General features: G+C 44.3%; 1 protein-coding gene across 1 annotated transcript in view; it reads left to right on the top strand.

Annotated features, from left to right (window-relative positions):
* RP1L1 (RP1 like 1) overlaps nucleotides 1–18502 on the top strand; it is a 65035-nt gene that overhangs the window by 6992 nt on the left and 39541 nt on the right. The window contains exons 3-5 of the mRNA XM_042984741.1: nucleotides 1465–1507; nucleotides 7691–7766; nucleotides 7903–8014. Coding sequence (XP_042840675.1) covers nucleotides 7983–8014 — 32 coding nt within the window. The 5' untranslated portion in view covers nucleotides 1465–1507; nucleotides 7691–7766; nucleotides 7903–7982. The remainder of the gene's footprint in view (nucleotides 1–1464; nucleotides 1508–7690; nucleotides 7767–7902; nucleotides 8015–18502) is intronic.

Below are 18502 nucleotides of genomic sequence, written 5' to 3'. Positions count from 1 at the left end.
TTCTCTTCTCCCCAAAGCTCCTGACAACCACCATCTTAATTGTCTATGAATTTGACTACTCTAGGCACCTCATATTATTAGAATCACTTGTCCTTTTGTGATGAGTTTATTTCATTAGAATAATGTCCTCAGAGTTCATCCATGTTGTAGCTTGTGTCAGAATTTCCTTCCTTTTTAAGGCAGGATAATATTCCATTGTATGGATAGACTATATTTTGTTTGTCCATTCATCCACTGATGGACATTGGGTTGCTTCCACCTTTTGGCCTGCTATCCACATGGGTGTCCAAAGAGATCACTGTAATTTGGAGTCTTACAGGATCAAAAAACCCAACTATTTCTATACTTCAAACTAAACAATTTATAAATAATGACTTGAGAATGACAGCCACAGTAAGATAAGACTGGACTGCTATCCCATCAGGCAAAAGTATTGATCTCCTAATAAAATTAGGATTAAACCTTCTGATTGGAGCTTATTGTTAGAAGTTACCTCAGGTCAGTAGTCATATTTTATGGGCTAAGGGATTACATAGAAGCCAACAGAAAAAGGAAAGCAGCCCTAAAAATTAAGTCTAGATAGGATCTTTGGTTCTGTGTGGTTGTTTGCATATGGAATTGGCTGGAGCCAATTAGAACCAAAGTCAGTTAAGTTTTGAGAGAACAATATTACCATCAAAAGCCTAACCTGACCTGCAACATCCCAAGATTCTTAAACAAAAATGATCCCTGCACCTCCAAACCAAAGCAAATAGGAAGTGAGCTTTAAAAGCTGTGAATTTCTAAGGAAAGTCATTCTTCCAAAGACCATTCTGAGATGGAGCAAGGGGAGTAATGGATGAGGAAAAACCTCCTAGAGGGGAAACAGTGAGGAAAATGCTTAAGAGAAATTCTTCCAGAGGGTGAAGCAACTGGCCAGGAATACAGTCCATGGCCAAGACCAACAGTCCATGCTTATTCTGTGTTCTGTTTAGAATATTCCAGAATTGTTATGGACCAATGACTGCAATGAGTTTCCCATCATTCTCTTTCCTTAATGGGAGTTTTAAAGACAGTTATCTTCCTTTTCTGTCATTGCATATGGGGGATGCTGAGGTAGAATCTTTGACTTTTAGTTTTTAGACCTTTGGGCTACAGGGACCACATTTAGACATAACAGAAAGAAAACATCACTCTTAGTGGGCATGAATATGAATATGAAAAAGGATATTCATGGATGATGGGTAGCTCAAGAGGGTTGATTCTGAGAGAGACTCTTTGTCGTCTATCCAAGATTTATTCTCCCCTAGTCTTACCAATGGGACCTCAATTTTCCCAGAGGGGCAATGTACACAACAGAAAAACATTTCCCTGCCTCCCTTGCAGATTGGAATGGTTATGTGACATAGTCCCTGGGTAGGTTTTCTGGGCTTTGGAAAGCCCATTTGCCCATTATCCCTTTCTTTCTTCCGATTGGGAATGCAGAGATGATCACAGGAGCACTAGCAGTCCTGTTACAAGCACAGGAGTGAGTATCCCATCTTGGGGTCCCTGATGACAGCTAAGGCTACTGCACCAGCCACTGACTACTGGACTCCGGACTTGTGACATGAGAGAAAAAAACACCCACTTCTTAAGCCATTGGTATTTGGGTTTAGAGTTATGTGTATTGACATTCAGTCTCTAACTGCTATAGAAACTAATTTCTGAGGTCCAAGTTGGGTCAAATCAGGTCATGAGATGGACCAGGCAATGGGGGTTTCTTGTTCACAGAAATAAAGCGATTTGCCAGAACCAGGAAGTGGGGGAGTTTAGGTTGCAGGATATCTCCCCTGGTCACCAATGTGCATTGCAAGTCCTACTTCCTGTCAGGGCCCTGAGAAAGGGACAGTCATCAGTCATCTTGGGAAACTTTTTTGGGCCTGGGGAGTGGGGGCAGGAAGTCTGCTCATTAACATAAAAGGAGCTCCATTAAGGACAAATTATCATGTAAGCCAAAGGTTTACCTATAGGGGACACTTGTCAGAAGGTAAATTTAGGCTTTGTGAGCATGCAACCTGTTAGATGGGTGGGAACCCTTAGTTTTCCTGGGCAAGGACCCCTGAAAGTAGGAGACATACACAGGAAGCCTCAGCATGTTTCTAAGCAATCATTCATTCACTCAAAAAAATGTTTATGAAGCATGTGAGAGAAGCCATTCCACTGCAGGTGTGAGATACAGATATATCCATAAAATCTCCTATGATGTGTCCCCTGTTCCTTGCACTGGCTTTGGGGCAAGCTCATTCTTGGGGATTTTGAACATTTTCTTGCCTCTGTCCAGAAAGCTCTTCTCCCAGGTACCTATCTGACTAGTTCTTTTCACTCAGAACTCAACCAAATGTCACATCCTCAGAGATGCTTTCCCTGACCATGTCCCTAAAAAGGCAGTCCCTTCTTCTCACTCTTTGTATCCTCATCCTGCTTTATTTTGCTTCACAGCACTTATTACCACCTGTCATGTATTTATTTCCTATGTGTTTTTGTTCCCCTCACTAGAATGAATGTCTATGAGAGCAGGATCTTTGCTCTGCTCACTGTAGGGACCATGTCCCTAGAACAGCATCTAACATAGAGCAGAAACTTCACACATATTAACTGAATGAATGAACACACAGGCCTTGTCCTCACAGAGTCTCCAGTCTAGGAGAGGAGCAGACCAATCACAATAGTGCTGTTTGAAGATAAGGGCAGAGCACTCAGGAGGAGAGGAGGGACACCCAGTCCAGACAGGGATGGATGCCTGAAGAAAATGACTTTGTGGAGACAGAGCAGGACTAACTGGGGACTGAGGGTCAAGGCAGAGAAAGAGGATGGAGTCTGGTAGATTAGCCAGGTTGGGGACCACTTCTCCCTCTAGGTCAAGAGAAGTGGGTGGATGATGAAACAAAGAACAGGTAGAGGTGTGGGGTCATGATAGAAAGTTGAGAAGGGCCATTATACAACAGGACCCTAACTTCAATGTGGGAGAGACAGATGTGGAAGTTAGCTTTAGGGCCAGGGGAGAGATCATCTTGGGAAGAAATTTTTTAGAATAACTTAATTGGCTTCTTTGGTTGTGCCAAGATAGCTCTTGGGGAATACTGGAGCAGAAGGCAGAAGGCCACATAAATGGCTTTGCATAAGAAGTGGACAGGACATTCAATATTCAGCCTCAAAAAGTGGGGTCCTATTGGCAGTGAAGAAAGCAGACATGGCAGTTAGGTAAGCAACTGATCTCACCTGCCCCAACAACAAAGTCTTTTTGCCTGAGGATAATAAAACATTTGTTGGGGAAAAAGAAATAGCAAAGCATTAGGGGTAGAAGAGGTGAGGAATCTGGAGAGTTCCAAGGAGGAATTTGAAAGAGGGAACAATGGAGGAAACTAGTGTCCAAGAGGAGGGGCCACTATGAAAAGTCCTCACTGGCGGGAAGGGGTGAGGACCAAGGCATACATCCCTTTTGGCATACAGGGATGTACCAGAGTCACTTTAAATTGTCCTTCCTCATTGGGCTGTGACATAATCTGAACTGCTCATCTTTACCCCCTACCTCACAGACATCTAGTATGCACAATGATCTGGTTATGAAGAAATTAAGATCAATGTAGGACAGAGAAAAGTAACAAATCAAAAGCTACTCAGTGAGTGGGAATTTGGCAGCAGTAAATGAGATTCTGGTGCATGAAGATGAAAGTTCTAGTCCCCCGAATCCCTTCAGAGACATGGCGAAGGGTACTGAGTTTCCTATCTATGTGGGATGGGGTTGGAACTTGTTTAACTGCGTATTTGAGAACAAAGTGACCACATTCTGATTTTTACTTTACAATAGTAGGGCACAGATGATGTTGTTGCTAAGGGTGAGGGGGCATTAATGGGGTTTGGGCAGGTGGGGAAAGCAGAGGTTTGGAAGAATAGCTGTAGAGAGTAGGACAGTGATAGATACAAGGATAGCCTTATATCCCCTAAACCCAAGCTATGGAAAACATAATTCAATCAAAGACTTTACCACACTTGGCGAATGCATATTGGTCCAGGTCTAAAGCTTTCCTGAGGGTCTTTCTTGGAGAGGAGGGAGTAAAAACAGGTCAATGCCTAGAGAGGGACAAGTAGCAGAGGAATGATTTTAATCCTATGGACAAAAAGCCCAGCTCCTATTATCTTGGTCAGAAGTCTGTTGAGGCAGTGACCTGGAAAAATTGGTGATGGTTTGGAGTAGATAGAGTGAGGACTGGACCTGACCAGAGAAATATAGAAGTACTGAGGATTAGCACTGGATGCCCAGATAATGTTGATACCAGGAGTTGGCAGAAATTTCAATCCACTGGAATGAGTGAATTCCTCCAGAAGCTTCCAAACCCTGAGGGTGGAAAAGAAGAAGGAGATGGCTGGATTGATCAGCAAGACAGTGGTTGAAAAAATGTCCCATGGGCACTAGGCTGGGTACAAAGTGATCCAGAGATAGGAAGGAGGCAAAGGAATCTGAGGAGAGTGACGAAGTTCAGCTGAGCTTCCAACCCCTGAGGGTGGAAAAGAAGAAGGAGATGGTTGGATTGATCAGCAAGACAGTGGATGAAAGAATGTACCATGGGCACTGGGCTGGGTACAAAGTGATCCAGAGGTAGGAAGGGGGCAAAGGAATCTGAGGAGAGTGACTAAGTTCTGCTGAGCATGGAGAACACTTGTAGTAGGGGGAAGAGAGGAAGAGAGCCAGAGATAGAAGGCCATGGCCTGAGACTGACATCTTAGAGTTGAGGTTTCCAGAACCAAGCATGTCTGGGAGAGAAGACCTTGGGAATGGACATGGGAGTGAGCTGGTGATGTGGGGTATAGACATAGAGTATTGAGTCAAGGGCATTTGAAGCCAGCTTGTGGGCTGGGTGTGACAGAGACATCTAGATCTCAGAGAATGTTGGCTGGAATGAAGCAGAAAGGGAGATTCTGCATCATTGGGTGCCATATTCCCCAGGACTGAGGAAGACAGAGTGAGTCCATGAGATGATAGTAATGAGGAGTGGTGGGTAGTAGCTAAGCCTAATGGCAAGCCCTTCAAAGGGAGAAGGGACTTTGTATGACAGTGAGAAATGGTGGGATAGCAGTTTTTGTGGAAAGCCAGTTCCATTCCTAGGAAGGTGTGAGAGGTGACACAGCATTCCCTCAAGGGCTGCAGAGGAAGTGGTGAGATTAGGAGGGTTGGGCTTCAGTTACAGCAAGGAAGCAGAGGCGATGCTCCATGAAAAGGTTGATGATGTAGATTTCAGAAGACACAATGCAAGCACCAGCACAGACAAAGCAGTGAAAGAAAGAATAAATGCAAAAGAAAACACAGAGTGGTATGAACAATGCCAAAGGTGAAAGATAGGTTGACTAGAGAGTCCCAAATTTTACTGGGTTGCTGGAAATCATAGAGACAAGACTCTTGGGAGTGATGACTGTCCAGAGGCTACAGGTTTCCTTGTCTGGGTGATGTGGAAACCTGCTGAAGTTTTTACTCTGTGTCTGAATGGCTGAATTTACATGCCAGTCCCAAGTCCCATAATGAGCTGTGACCCCCCTCCCCCCACTCTCCACTCATTGTCTCCTCTCTCCTGCATTCTCTGAGTCCCCCCACACTGGCTTATCTCTTCTGTTTTCAGGCACACACAGGCCATCTCCTCTGGTTACCATCTTCTCTCTTTCCTACCTTTCACTGCAAACTTCCCAATAACTGCCTCTATTTGCCTACCATGCTCTTACATACAGTCTATCTTCTGCTCTCACCTGTCTACTAAAGTAGCTCTTGTGAAGCCACCAAGCCTCTCTGCACTGCCAGCAACTAGGGCCATTCATTTCCCCACCTTTTCTTCCTTGATGTCTCAACAGCCTTTGGCTGGATTCCTCCATACTTGAAACATTCTTTTCTTGGTTTTCTGCACGCTCTTGCTTTTTAACTCTTCTCATTCCCTTCTTGACACTTCATTCTCTTTCTTATTCCTTTAATAAAATAATTCCTTCTCTGGGCCTATGCTGTTCTCCCCACAAAAAGTAAAGTGTAGTGGTTAGACACATGGAGGCTGATGCCAAGCAGCCTGGATCCAAATTCTGACCCCACCGCGTGCCAGCCAAATGTCTTTTGGAAAGCTAAGTTTTCCAGGACTCAGTTTCTCCATTCAAAAATTGGTATGATAATAATATCTACTTCATAGGGTAGATGAATTGGCATTTACTGAATATCAATGAATGTTGTACACTTTTCGGGTACTCAATGAACCAATACATACCATCTGAAATGTGTTTGTGCTTCTTATGTTCTACAGTTGGCATAAAAAAATCTGGATTTCAGCCAATGACTATTGTATTTGACAATATTTGTTCTTATTAAAATTACCTGGGCAAGCCCAGCGTGACTATTAACTTTATGTATCAACTTGACTGGGCTAAGAGATGCCCAGATAGCTGCTAAAACATCATTTCTGGACTTGTCTTGAAGGTGATTCTGAAAGAGATTCATATTCAAATCGGTAGATTCAGTAAAGCAGATTGTCCTCCCCAATGTGAGTGTGCACCATACAATCCTCTGAGGGCCCCAACAGAAGAAGAAAGTGGAGGGAAGGTGATTTTTTTCTCTCTGTATAAGCTGAAACATCCATCTTCTCCTGACCTTGGACATCATTTCTCCTGGTTCTTGGGTCTTTGGATGCAGGCTGGGACTTGCATCATCAGCTGGTTTTCAGGCCTTCTGGCTGGGATTAGGGAGGGGAGGGCTGGGTGATGGGTATTGAGGAGGGCACCTGCTGGGATGAATACTGGATGTTGTATGGAAACCAATTTGACAATAAATTTCATATTAAAAAAAAAAAAAGAACTACATCACCAGTCCTTCTGGCTCTCCAGCTTGCAGATGTGGGACTTTTTAGCCTCCATAACTGCAAAGGCCAATCCCCCATAACCTATTTCTACATATCTATATCTCTAAATATTCTATTGGTTGTATTTCACTTGAGGATCTTGACTAATACACCTATATTTCAAATACAGAGTGATCTCCACTCTGTAACACACATCTGTGCACATCTAATTGGACTAAACCCTGTATCTGTCAGCCAGAAGCAAGCCTTGAGTGATTTCATTTGTAGAACTGATCAATCATATTTATATTGAACACACATTGGCTAAGTCTTTGTTTCTTGATGGCAATTCATTATCAGTTCCAGTTGTTTCTGCAGGTGACTCTTTAACCTCATTAAATTCCATTGAGGAAACCACCAAGTTTCAAGTTACATAGTTCATTCCTGCCTCTAAGCAATCCTGAACCTAAACATGAATTTTCTAAGAAAGAATAGTTTCCTGCCCTCAGAGAGAGGGAGGGAGGGAGGGAGAGAGAGAGAGAGAGAGAGAGAGAGAGAGAGAGAGAGAGAGAGAGAGAGAGAGAGGATTTGATAATTCCAGGCTTCAAAATTTCACCAGAAGTGTTGTCAACATAAAGCCAAAATGACCACTTCAGTCTAAAATGAGTAAGTAGGGTCTTACAAGGGGGAAACTGGTTATTCAGCATTGGTACAGAAAACAGCTGATGGATATGTGTACTTGTCAAATGGTTCTTTTAGGACTTCATATACCGAATTCCTATCTCTTGCAATGACATCATATTTCCTTTTCTGATTTATTCAGGGAGATGGGAATCAGCTAACCATTTCTCCCCTGGTGTTTCCAGCTCAGTACTTGTGTTTCCATGGAGCACTCCCTGTCAGCACAGGCTGCTCATGGCCTACCCAAGCAGCTGGAATCAGGTGGGAGCCCCTGGTGCTGGGAGGGCTTCCCTGAAAGCCCATGGGGGCTGTGTTTAACAGTCTTGAAGAGTGCAGCCTTGGGCAGAGGGCCAGGAACAATCTGTGTAACCCACTAAGCTAATTATTCTCTCTGCAGATGGTGTCCTCCACTAATCCTCTCTCAGTTTGTCATAATCCAGTTTTGTTCTGAGGAGAGCTGCTGGGTGTCTGGCTTTCATGCAAAAGGACTGTCTGCTTAAGCAGAGGAGGTAGGTCACCTGCTCTGTGGGGCTGGGGCTCTGGGCTCTTAAGCCAAGGAGAGCAGCCGCAAGGGCTGTACAGAAGAAGGCCACTAGTCCTGTGGCCCCGGGGAGGCTGAATCAGCTTCAGAGAGAGGGGCAAGCATCCACAGTGGTCTGACTTTCCTCCACTGGCCACTTCCCTGGGGTCTCAGAGGGCTCAGAGGAGCTGGCCATGCTCTTTTGCTCTGCAGAGGATGGTGAGTCTTTTTGAGTCTCAGTAGGTCTGTGTCTCTTAGGGTCAGCCTCCCCAGGGGTAGAGTATTTTGGCTCTGGGAAGTCACAGCCATGAGGGAGGTGTTTCAGCCTGAGACTCTGGGAGGGACATCCTGAGCAGGATGCATGTGGTGATGCAAGATTGGTTCTCTTCCCCCAGCTTGCTGGGCTGTTTGGTGGTAGGTCATGTTTAAACACGGTGCTGCTAAGATTCAGGTTCCTGCTCGTTAATTTACAGGATGTTAATATTATATAGCCTGTCTGGTTCTCCCACCTGCACCGAGGGGGTGAACAATGCAGTCACTGGAGCCAGAGAGGGAGAAATCCCTCCTGAGGACCCTCCTCAATCTCTTAGGGTGGAGGGGAGCTGCCCCTCCACTCCTACAGGGTGAGGATGGCCCACGTTGGGGTGGTTCAGGGGCCATGTTTGCTTCTCAGAGGGCCAAGACTTCAAGAGAAGGCTATAAAGAGCCAGGGCGAATATAGAGATTGGCAGGAAAAAGGGTCAGGTGTCCCTAGGAATTACATTATTGAATTTCCTCTACTGGCTTCAGGGTTAGCATCGTTGCTCCCATTCCTACAGAAGAAAATGGGGCATGGAGATGTTAAATTGTGGAAGCACCACTAAGTCAAACCCAGGTCTGCCTCAAACCTCTTTCCTCCTTGTTGCTCTTTTTAGTCATCCCTGGTTGAGGCAAATGCCATCCTCCTGTCCCAGGTTTAATGACAAAGAGACTGAGACTTGGGGTAACTGGGTGATTTGCAGAGGGCACACAGCCAGTGAGGGCAGACTCTCAGCCAAGTCCAGCGTGACTGACACTAATTATCTCTGTGCTTCAGTTCTGCACCTTCCCATTGGGCTCCACCCCACTGCAGACTCATCCTCTACTTGGAGAAGGAGGTCCACTCCATAGTGATAGGCAAGGGGGCATGAACCACTGCCTTCTGGCAGTGTAACCATGAAGGAGGCCCGGGAGGGCATCTGGTTCCTTCCCACAGCCCAGAAGTACACCTCAGACAGTGAGAATATCCTCTGCTCTGGGAAATTTCTAGAGAAGTATAACCTGCATTATTCTTTGTTTATGCTCTTAGATATGTAAACATCATCCAGAAATCCTCTTATTATGGTGGTCTCAGACAGGTCTGCTTTCCTTATCTAAGCTGGGGAAAATAGGAGAGCTGGTTGCCATTTTCAGCACCAACGTGCTTAAACGTATGTCTGTGTATATGTGTGTGGGTATGCATGTCTATATGTGCGTGTCTGTGTGTGTGCATGCCTGTAATGCGTGTGTATGTGACTGGGTGTTTGTGTGTTTGTGCATGTGTATGCACATAGGTTTGTGTGTGTGTGTATGCATGTATGTGTATGCATGCATGTGTATGCAGGGGACCTGGTTTTGCTGAGAGACCACTGGACTAGTGGTCACAACACCTAGACCTGCTGACTGCATGGTACCCCTGCTCTCTGGGCTTTGGTGTTCTAGGTGGAAAGCTAGCAGGATGGAGTCAAGGAGCCATACCTTCTTTCCAGTGCAATAGCCTATGCATGCAGTGTTCAGCAGCTTTCTCAGCTCCAAGTTAAATAACCCCAGTCCCCATAACCTTTCCCTGTAAAGCACATTTTCCAATCCTTTAATCATCTTGGTTATTTTCCTCTGAACTCCCTCCAAGATACCTATGTCATTGGATAAGTATGTCGTATAAATTAGTCGGTAAATCAATCTGTCAACAATATCTCTTGAGCAACCACCCTGTGGCTTGCAGGAGGTGCTGGGCTGATACAATCCAACCACACAGGAACAGAAAGATTTTTTTCACTGTTGCTCAGACCAAGGGTTCATTTGTCCAGCAGTGGCCTGAGGCATAGTAGACATGCTGGGAAGATATTGTTCCTTCCAATACCATCATCTCCAGAAGCTCAGGGCTGTGCCTCAACAGCAGTATCTGAGAATGTTTTCAGTAAACACTTAAGGGCACCTGTTCTGTTCTGAACCCTGTGCTAGGCAATTTGAGGGTTATAAAAATGAGCGTGATGCTCCCTGACCACCTGCACAGAGTACAGAGTAGGGTGGATTCAGAAGCAAAGAGGGGTAAGTGGGTCCTAACTGAGGACCTAGCCAATCTCTCAGCTGCAGATAGGACATTGGTGCTCAGTGTGGGCTGCTTTGAAAGCTTTTCTCCCAGATGCAGCATAATCAACAATAAAGTGAAATAGCCAAAATATTTCAGAGTTTGGAGGAAACCAGGCTTTTATCTGAACAATGATTTCACTCCTCATTAGCTGGGTGAACCTTGGGCGAGCTAGTTAAGTTCCTGAGTCTCAGGTACTTTACATGGCAGGGTGATATCTACCAAGAGGGATTGTTTGAGATGAGACAACATCACATTTGTCAAATGTCTGGTGCATAGTAGGTGATTGATATTATAGTCTGCCTTCCCCTCACCAGCTCATTAAGGATCAGTTTCTGCAGTCTTCAGTTCCTTTGGTTGGATCTTGGCCATCCCACTAGTTGGGGTTTTAAGTTCTATGAGTCGATCATGTGATGTATACAGTATACAACAGTATCATCTTTGCTTATTGATCCTAAAATAATTTTCTTCAAGGTTGAAGGGCAATATTTTACTTATAGTATAGCATATGCTTCATGATTTTATAGTCTGAGATCAACTGTGATCTTAGCTTTTATCTTTATGGTTGGAGTCCATATTCTTTTTTCAGTTTAGCCTTGACTTTTTGTATTAGAAAGAACACTTGGCCCTTGACCAAGACCTCTGGCTAACCTGAAGGATAACTTTGGACAGGTCACTGAAGAGACAGCTGTAGTACAAAGCAAACACTTCTCAAATATAAGTGTGCACCAAAATCATCTAGAGGTCTTAGTAAACAAACACAGATTGCTGAGCTCCATCCCAGAGTTTCTGATACAGTGAGTCTGGGTGGAACCTGATAATTTGCATTTCTAAGACATTCACTGGTGATGCTGACTCTGTGGGTCCAGGGCCTGCACTGTGAGAGTCACTGATGTAGGAAGAACAGCTTTGGACCTTAGCGGAGCTTGGCCAAGTTGACCCTTCTGAGCCCGTTTCTTTATTTACAAACCTCTACCTTACAGATTCGATTTAAAGGTAATAATTAGAGAAATTATGATGAGCAAAGAACTGCATGAAACTATAAAACACAATGTAACTATTAATAGTTTAATATTCCACATCAGCTTTAGCTTACTCACTTATAAAATGAAGATAATAATAGTAATTTTTATAATGATTAAGTGAGATGACCAATATAAAAGCAACTTATGAAATATAAAGAACTACGGAATTTGGTTCTTATAACTTCCCTAAGCCTCAGATTCCTCATCCATAATATGACAAGGTGCTCAGTGAGTTTATTTTATGTGCCAAGTCATGCGGTAGCTCATTATTCTACATGTGGATAATGCAGGTTTGTAGTTAATACCCTGCTGATGCTGCCTTGTGTCCTGTTGGATCCTTTGGTCAAAGCTCCATGTTGGGCCACTGTTGTGTTAGGATGCTTTTGGCTACAAGAAATGGAATTCCCAGCTAAAAGTGTTTTTAAGTTAAGGATTTTGTTGCCCAGAGGCAGAGTGATTTCATGGTCGATTAATTCAATGGCTTGACCAAGTTAAGACTCTAGAATTCTTTTGGCTTTCTCCTCGTGGTCACATGGTGGCTGTAGAAGTGCCAAAACTCACATCCACATACAACAATCAAAAGCATGAAGAGACGAATCCCTGACTTGTATTCTTTTTAATGTATATAAAAAAAACCTTTTTAGAAGCCTGTTATTGGCCAGGGTGGTATCACATGTCCTTTGACAAGGGAAATGGAATTACATGATTAGTTTAGACTAGTCAAATATTCAACCTCTGTGGCTGGAAGAGATTCATGAAACATGTGGTCACCCAATCAAGCCTCTGTCAGCAAGTGAGAAAGTCAGCAAGTGTGAAAGAGGAGGTGACCAGCAATGTCCCTTTCCAATCACAGTCATGTCCATAAGGCTTTACTTGCGCACCTCCCCACAACGTTATGAGATTTTCCTGTACCTGGGGCACAGCTAGGAAGGCCCCTCACCAGAATATCAAAAAGAAGTTTAAACAGGTATTTGCCATCCTTCATAAGAGAAATGGAGCTCTCCGGGAGTCAGGGGAGCAATCCATCCCCCTTTCCCAGCAGGGAGGTTACTGATCTAGAAGGACAGACTCAGTGGCCACAGAGTCTTTCCCAGGCAAAGTGCTGGACCCTGAGAATTCACAAATCAGCACTGCAGCATTACTACTGTGTGTGGTGTGTCCTCCTGAATCTAGCATAGTGCCAGTACTTAGAGCATGTGCCTGACAGACACCTAAGTGCTTAAGAAAGATACTCTAACTGCCACAATTAAAGTAGTTTGGTCAGCAAGCAGGTTTGGGGAAAGTGAAGGCTTTCATAGTGGAATAGATTTTGCTAGCATTCTAAGACAGTCATGTCTGTGGAATTTTAAAATCTCATTCTTCTTCCTCTGTAAGAGCTTTGTCAACCCATTGGAGTAGTGAATCCAAGGGTTTTCTGAGGGAAGGGAAGGCCCCCCCCCCAACAGGTTTCTGTTTTAAGGAACAGACTCTTGTCTAGGCTCAGGGATGGCTAACAGCTCTGAAAGGAAACAAATCCTGGATGGGAGTGGTTGGCCACAGCCTTCACTGTCCTGGCTCCTTCTGACCATGGGGTGGATGCTCTTGCTCCTGAAGCTCCCCACTTAACCCTTAGTAAGTGACATAGGAAAGCTGTGAGGTTGAGATCCCCAGGGGTGTCTCTAGGGGAGATATGTGCAGAGTTGAGGAAGATAAACACTGAGAAGGTGGAAGATTGTGTCCAGTTCCCCTGTGTGTGTAGTGTCTGTCCATGCTCAGCAAAAATGATTTCTCTAAATGAGATCCTACCTGGAGCTCTAGCACAAGAGTCAGATGGACCTTATTGCTTTTCTGCTTTGAGGGTCTCATTTTACTGGCAAAGACATGGAGGTCACTTCAAATAAGACAAAGAAGCCAGGGCTTTGGACATCAGGGTCCATGCTTGTTACACCATTCTTTGTGATTTGTTTTAAAATTTTGGAGATGTGTATCAGATCCATGCAGGAGCAGGATGGTGTGGCTACTAGATTTCAGAACTGTGGTTCTCAAATCTATTTGTTGTGAAACTGCCCAAGGCATTTAAAAAACATGGCTCCTCTAGGAGGAGGCCTGGAAGCCTACATTGAAAAGCAATTAATGACAAGGGTTGGTGAGGATGTGGAGAAACTGGAATTCTTGTGCGCTGTTGGTGGGAATGCAAAATGGTGCAGCCACTATGGAAAACAGCATGGCGGTCACTCAAAAAATTAAACATAATATCAACATACGATCCAGCAATTCCACCTCTGGGTACATACCCAAAATAATTGAAAGCAGAGTCTTGAACAGCTTTTTGTACACTCATGTTTAAAGCAGCAGCATCCACTATACCCAAAAGATGGAAGCAACTCAAGTATCTATCAATGGATGAGTGCATAAAGAAAATGCGGTATACATATACATACAAGGATATTATGACACCTGCTACAACATGGATGAACTTGAGGATGTTGTGCTAAGTGAAATAAGCCACCCATAAAAAAGACAAATACTGTATGAATTCACTTATATTAGATTCCTAGAGGAATCAAATTCACAGAGACAAAAAAGGTGGTTCTATCAGAAATGGTAGAGAGGTGGTTTCCAGGGGCTAGGGAGAGGGGGAATGGGGAGTTCGTATTTAATGGGGACAGAATTTCAGTTTTGCAAGATGAAGAGATCTGTGAGTGGATGGTGGTGATGACCACTCAACAATATGAATATACTTTATGCCATGGAACTATACACTTAAAATGGTTAAGACGGTACCTTTTATGTTATATGTACTTTACCACAATTGAAAAAAAAACTGATAGCAGCAACAATAATGAAAATATGCTCTCAGCTGTCACAGATTGGGTTCATTGGGAAGCAGAATCTGAGAGGCAGGTTAGGGTACTGAGGTTTATTAGGAGGTGCCCTTAGAGGGAAGAAATAGGACTGGCAGAGGAAGAAGTGGGTTGCCATGGAGTCTTGGTGGAGACTCAACCAATTTTGCAGGGAGTTCTGAAAGTAGACAGCTCTTGACTGCTTCCTTGACTAGGGGCAAGATGACCAGGACTTTATGGCTGGGCTTGCACAGATGCATCATTGGAGGTACACTACCTTGCAAGAAATGTAGCCCAGGGCCAAGCTGCCTTCTGCTGAAGCAGTACCTAAGGGGGCTAACCACTGAGGGCTGTCATTTGAGAAGAATAGGTGCAAAGTGCCTAAGAGCATACATACCATAATAGGCTTCAACACCCATTTTTAAATTTTCATTGCAACCTTCCTAGCACTTTCTGAGGAAAGCATGTCTCCTTGTTTTGTATGTAAGGCATTGAGCAGTTAAGTCACTTGCCTAGCCACATAGCTGGTAAGTAGCTGAGCTGGTTTAGAACTCCAACTTCCTGTCTACGTCCAAGGCTCTGTCCACACCTGCCACCTGTAGATGCAGGTAACAGAGGCTCCACCTTGAGCCCTGGACATTAGAGGGGCTGGCCCTGGCCCATCTCCATTGACACTCCTTCCTAGGGGATGAGGAGTCCAGAGACACCAGGGGATGTGCCCCACCCGGAGTGCATACTGGGGACTCGGGATTCCTTGGAAATTCTAGAGCCTGCATCGCCTCTTCTCTGGGTCCATGCTCCCAAGGCTCCTAGTAAGGTATGCAAAATCCTTACTAGGTTAATAAATGAAAGACAATATCTTTACACAGCACACACAGGTAAGATACTTAGCCATTCGGAAAACCAGTACTGGTGTCCATGCTTCTGGATTCAAACCCCAGCTTCCCTTCACAGCTTCTGCCTGTCTCTATGTATTTAAATCTCTTTATGTATTTAAACTTCTCCATTTTCCCACCACAAAATGGAGATGATAGTGGTGGGTCCCACATGTTGTGTGGGGATCAGACTGTCAGGGAAAGTGTAACGTAAACAGGTGCTAGTGTTATGAGATCCTCATTACAGCAGGCTCTCCCAGTGACATTGCTGAGTCTGATGCACCCTCTGCTTCTCCTGACCCAGCCTGGTTCTCTCCTGTCTCCAGATAAGGCTCTAAGCTCTGAGGTGCAGGATGTCTCCTGTCATGCTCTCTGGGGTGGCCTCAATGCCCAGCCTGGGGTGTAGTCCGTATCTGCTGAATGACAGAATGAAGATGGGGCAGGGTGGCCAACAGGGTATTGAAGGAATCCAGGCTTTATGAGTGAGACAAAATGCAAGCTGGAAGGAGGAGAAAGCCCACATCAGCAGTTGCCTTTTGGGTTCACAGTATGGAATCTTGCACTGGTGACCAATAATGAATGTGTCCTCCACCTGGCCTGGTAGTGACATGGGAGTTGCACTCCTTCGAACAGTGGGAAACAGCCTGTGGGTTATGTTTCTGAGTACTTCCAGAGCCCATAGTTTTATAGTTGGGAACATGGAGACCCAGTCAGCAGAGGCTGAAGGCTCAAGGGCACATGACTGCTTCCCTTCCTGGAGGCTTTCTTTCCTGGCAGGATGTGCCCATCCCAGAATGTGTTAGCAGTGATTCTCTAACCTGGCTGTGCTTCAGAATCACCTAGAATGATGGCTCATACCAATTCCCACCCTCAAAGGTTTGGATTCAGTTCTAGGAAGTGATGTTTGGAAAATCTGGGACTTCAACCAAAACCTCTGGTGGTTTGGATGATTTGGTGTTGAAGACTGAGGTTTGGGAACCACTGGTTTGGAGAACAGCTTTACAGAAATTAATCTAAGATTTTATTTCTTCTATTTGTGTATTTCTTCATTCCCACAATAATTTAAGACATTATAGAAATCCAAGAGATCCAGGGGTGCTTGGGTGGCTCAGTTGATTAAGTGTCTGACTTGGGCTCAGGTCATGATCTCCCAGTTTGTGGGTTTGAGCCCCGTGTCAGGCTCTGTGCTGACAGCTCAGAGCCTGGAGCCTGCTTCAGATTGTGTGTCTCCTTCTCTCTCTGTCCCTCCCTTGCTTGCACTCTCTTTCTCTCTCCCTCTCTGAAAAATAAACAAACATTAAAAAAATGAAAAAAAAAGAAATCCAAGAGATCCAATGTTAAAATAAATGGTCATTAATATAAAAATCAGCCAAATGGGTTGTTAGTGTTGTATAAGCTAAATAACTACTCAGCTGACTTTTTCATCTTTTATTAGCAATAACATGTATTTACTCAGAGTTGGAGAGAAGTGGTTCTAATTCCTGGCTATATGTTAGAGTCCCACAGGAACCACTAGAAAAGTGCCAGTTTGGTAGAGATCTCTGAGGTCGGGTTCTAGGTAGATTATTACATGTAACCAGGTTTGAGAACTACAGCTACGGCATTGCCAGAGCTCCCACTACTCACCAGCTTCATGGCATCCTCAGGGCAAGCCTACAAAATAGGAAGGGATTTTGTTTTTATTTTATTAATGAAAAAGGATGAAAAGGCTGAGGCCCAGACTGGTGAATGAACCAGCCAGAAGCTAGAGAGGGAGAGGTGGTCTTTGTTTATAGATGCTATTAGCTCACCTTGACCCAGTCAACTCTTAGTTGTTACATTTTTCTGTTTAGTTGAGAGCAGGGGTGAATCAGACCTGTGTGGCCTTGTGTGCCTTTCAAAGAGCAGAGGGTGGCACAGGGATGGTCTGCTATGGGCTGCTTTTCTTTGGAGGCTACAATTCAGGAGAGCCACTGGCTTCTTGTAGAGTCATAGACTTTCAGGATGGACAACGTCTTTAAGGGCCAACTTGTCCAGCCTCCTCATTTTTTGGAGAAGAAATCAGAAGTCCAGAGATATGGTGTGAAATCTCTGAGTCCTCATTACCCCAGTGAGACAGCATCTCAGTCACCTGGTCCAAGTTCTGAGCAGTCCAGTTTCCTAGACCTTGAATAGACCTTGGGTCTTCTTGGAGAAGAAGGTCAAGGAGCAGAGCATAAGCTTTCCCAGAGGGCAGAATTGGGCTGGATGCTCTCAGGAACCCACATGACCTTCTCACATCCCAAACATGCCCTGGCAACATGTCCCCTTGTTGACAGATGCTGGAAGTTTCTGCTACCCTTTCTGATCATCTCCCAATCTCCTCCCACCCACTCTTGGCCACATTTGCCAGAATGACAGACTCTATAGAGTTTTATTGCTCTGGTTTTGTAAATCAGTTTCTTGTAACATACCAGTTGCTTCCATTCTCTGAATTTCCATGACTCCATCAACATGTTTTGGGAGCTGGGTGCTTTGTCACCTACCACCACCTGCCCAGGTGAGAAGTAGCCAGCAAGCCCCCAGGCGAGAAAGGAGTGTTTTTCCAGCACTCACATTAGCTTCTTGGCTAAACCAGGATCTTCTCTTTCCTTGTGCAGGGATTACTGGATCACATTCCAGCTTTTTCCAGACTCTTTGTTACCTTATTACCTGGCAAAAGAGACAGATGGAAAGACACTGTTCCCCTCTGCCCAAGACACTAATCTAAATGCTTTCCCTTCCTTTCTGAGAAGCCAAGAATGTGTCTCTCATCACTGATCCTCGGGTCTTTGGGGAGCCCATAGCAGACTACCCATCATCCTATGGCAGAAGCCAGATTAGGAACCATCAGAAGAGTGGAAGAACTAACATCCAGCACCTACAGGGTGCCAGGCATTTTCAAACTTATGCTTTCATGTAGAACTTGGGGTAATTTTTATTTTTTTTTTTCAGACGAGGAAACTGGGGCTTGGGCTACTAGTTAATTTAGCCAAAATTACATAAATAACTAGTAAGTGGGGAAAAGAACCAAAATTTAACTGCACCCATGTAACCATCAGCTTCACTGTGTCTTGCTTGAAGCTCTGCATTAAAAGAGAGAAATAGAATGTCTGTGACATTCCTCTTCAAAAATATTTTTGTAATTTTTAAAAGTTGATCATGGTTTGGCTAGAGTAGATGTTCTCCTGCTTGTGCTTCCTAAGAGCACCCTGCATTCTTCTTATCTTTCCCTTAAGTTACTAAGCATTTAATTTAGGGGACCCTGGGCACATAGACAATTCTTTTATAACCAAAATATACTTGAGCTGCCTGTTGGCATTTTGCAGCATACTGGTAGAATCAGAGAAACTCATTCTGATGTTTAAAAAAATTTTTTTCCAAAGCCAATTA

The sequence above is a fragment of the Panthera tigris genome, chromosome B1, assembly GCF_018350195.1.
Source record: "Panthera tigris isolate Pti1 chromosome B1, P.tigris_Pti1_mat1.1, whole genome shotgun sequence".
In the NCBI taxonomy this organism is placed as follows: domain Eukaryota; kingdom Metazoa; phylum Chordata; class Mammalia; order Carnivora; family Felidae; genus Panthera; species Panthera tigris.
Note: the sequence above shows the minus strand (reverse complement) of the source record. Positions and strands in the feature narration are given on the sequence as shown.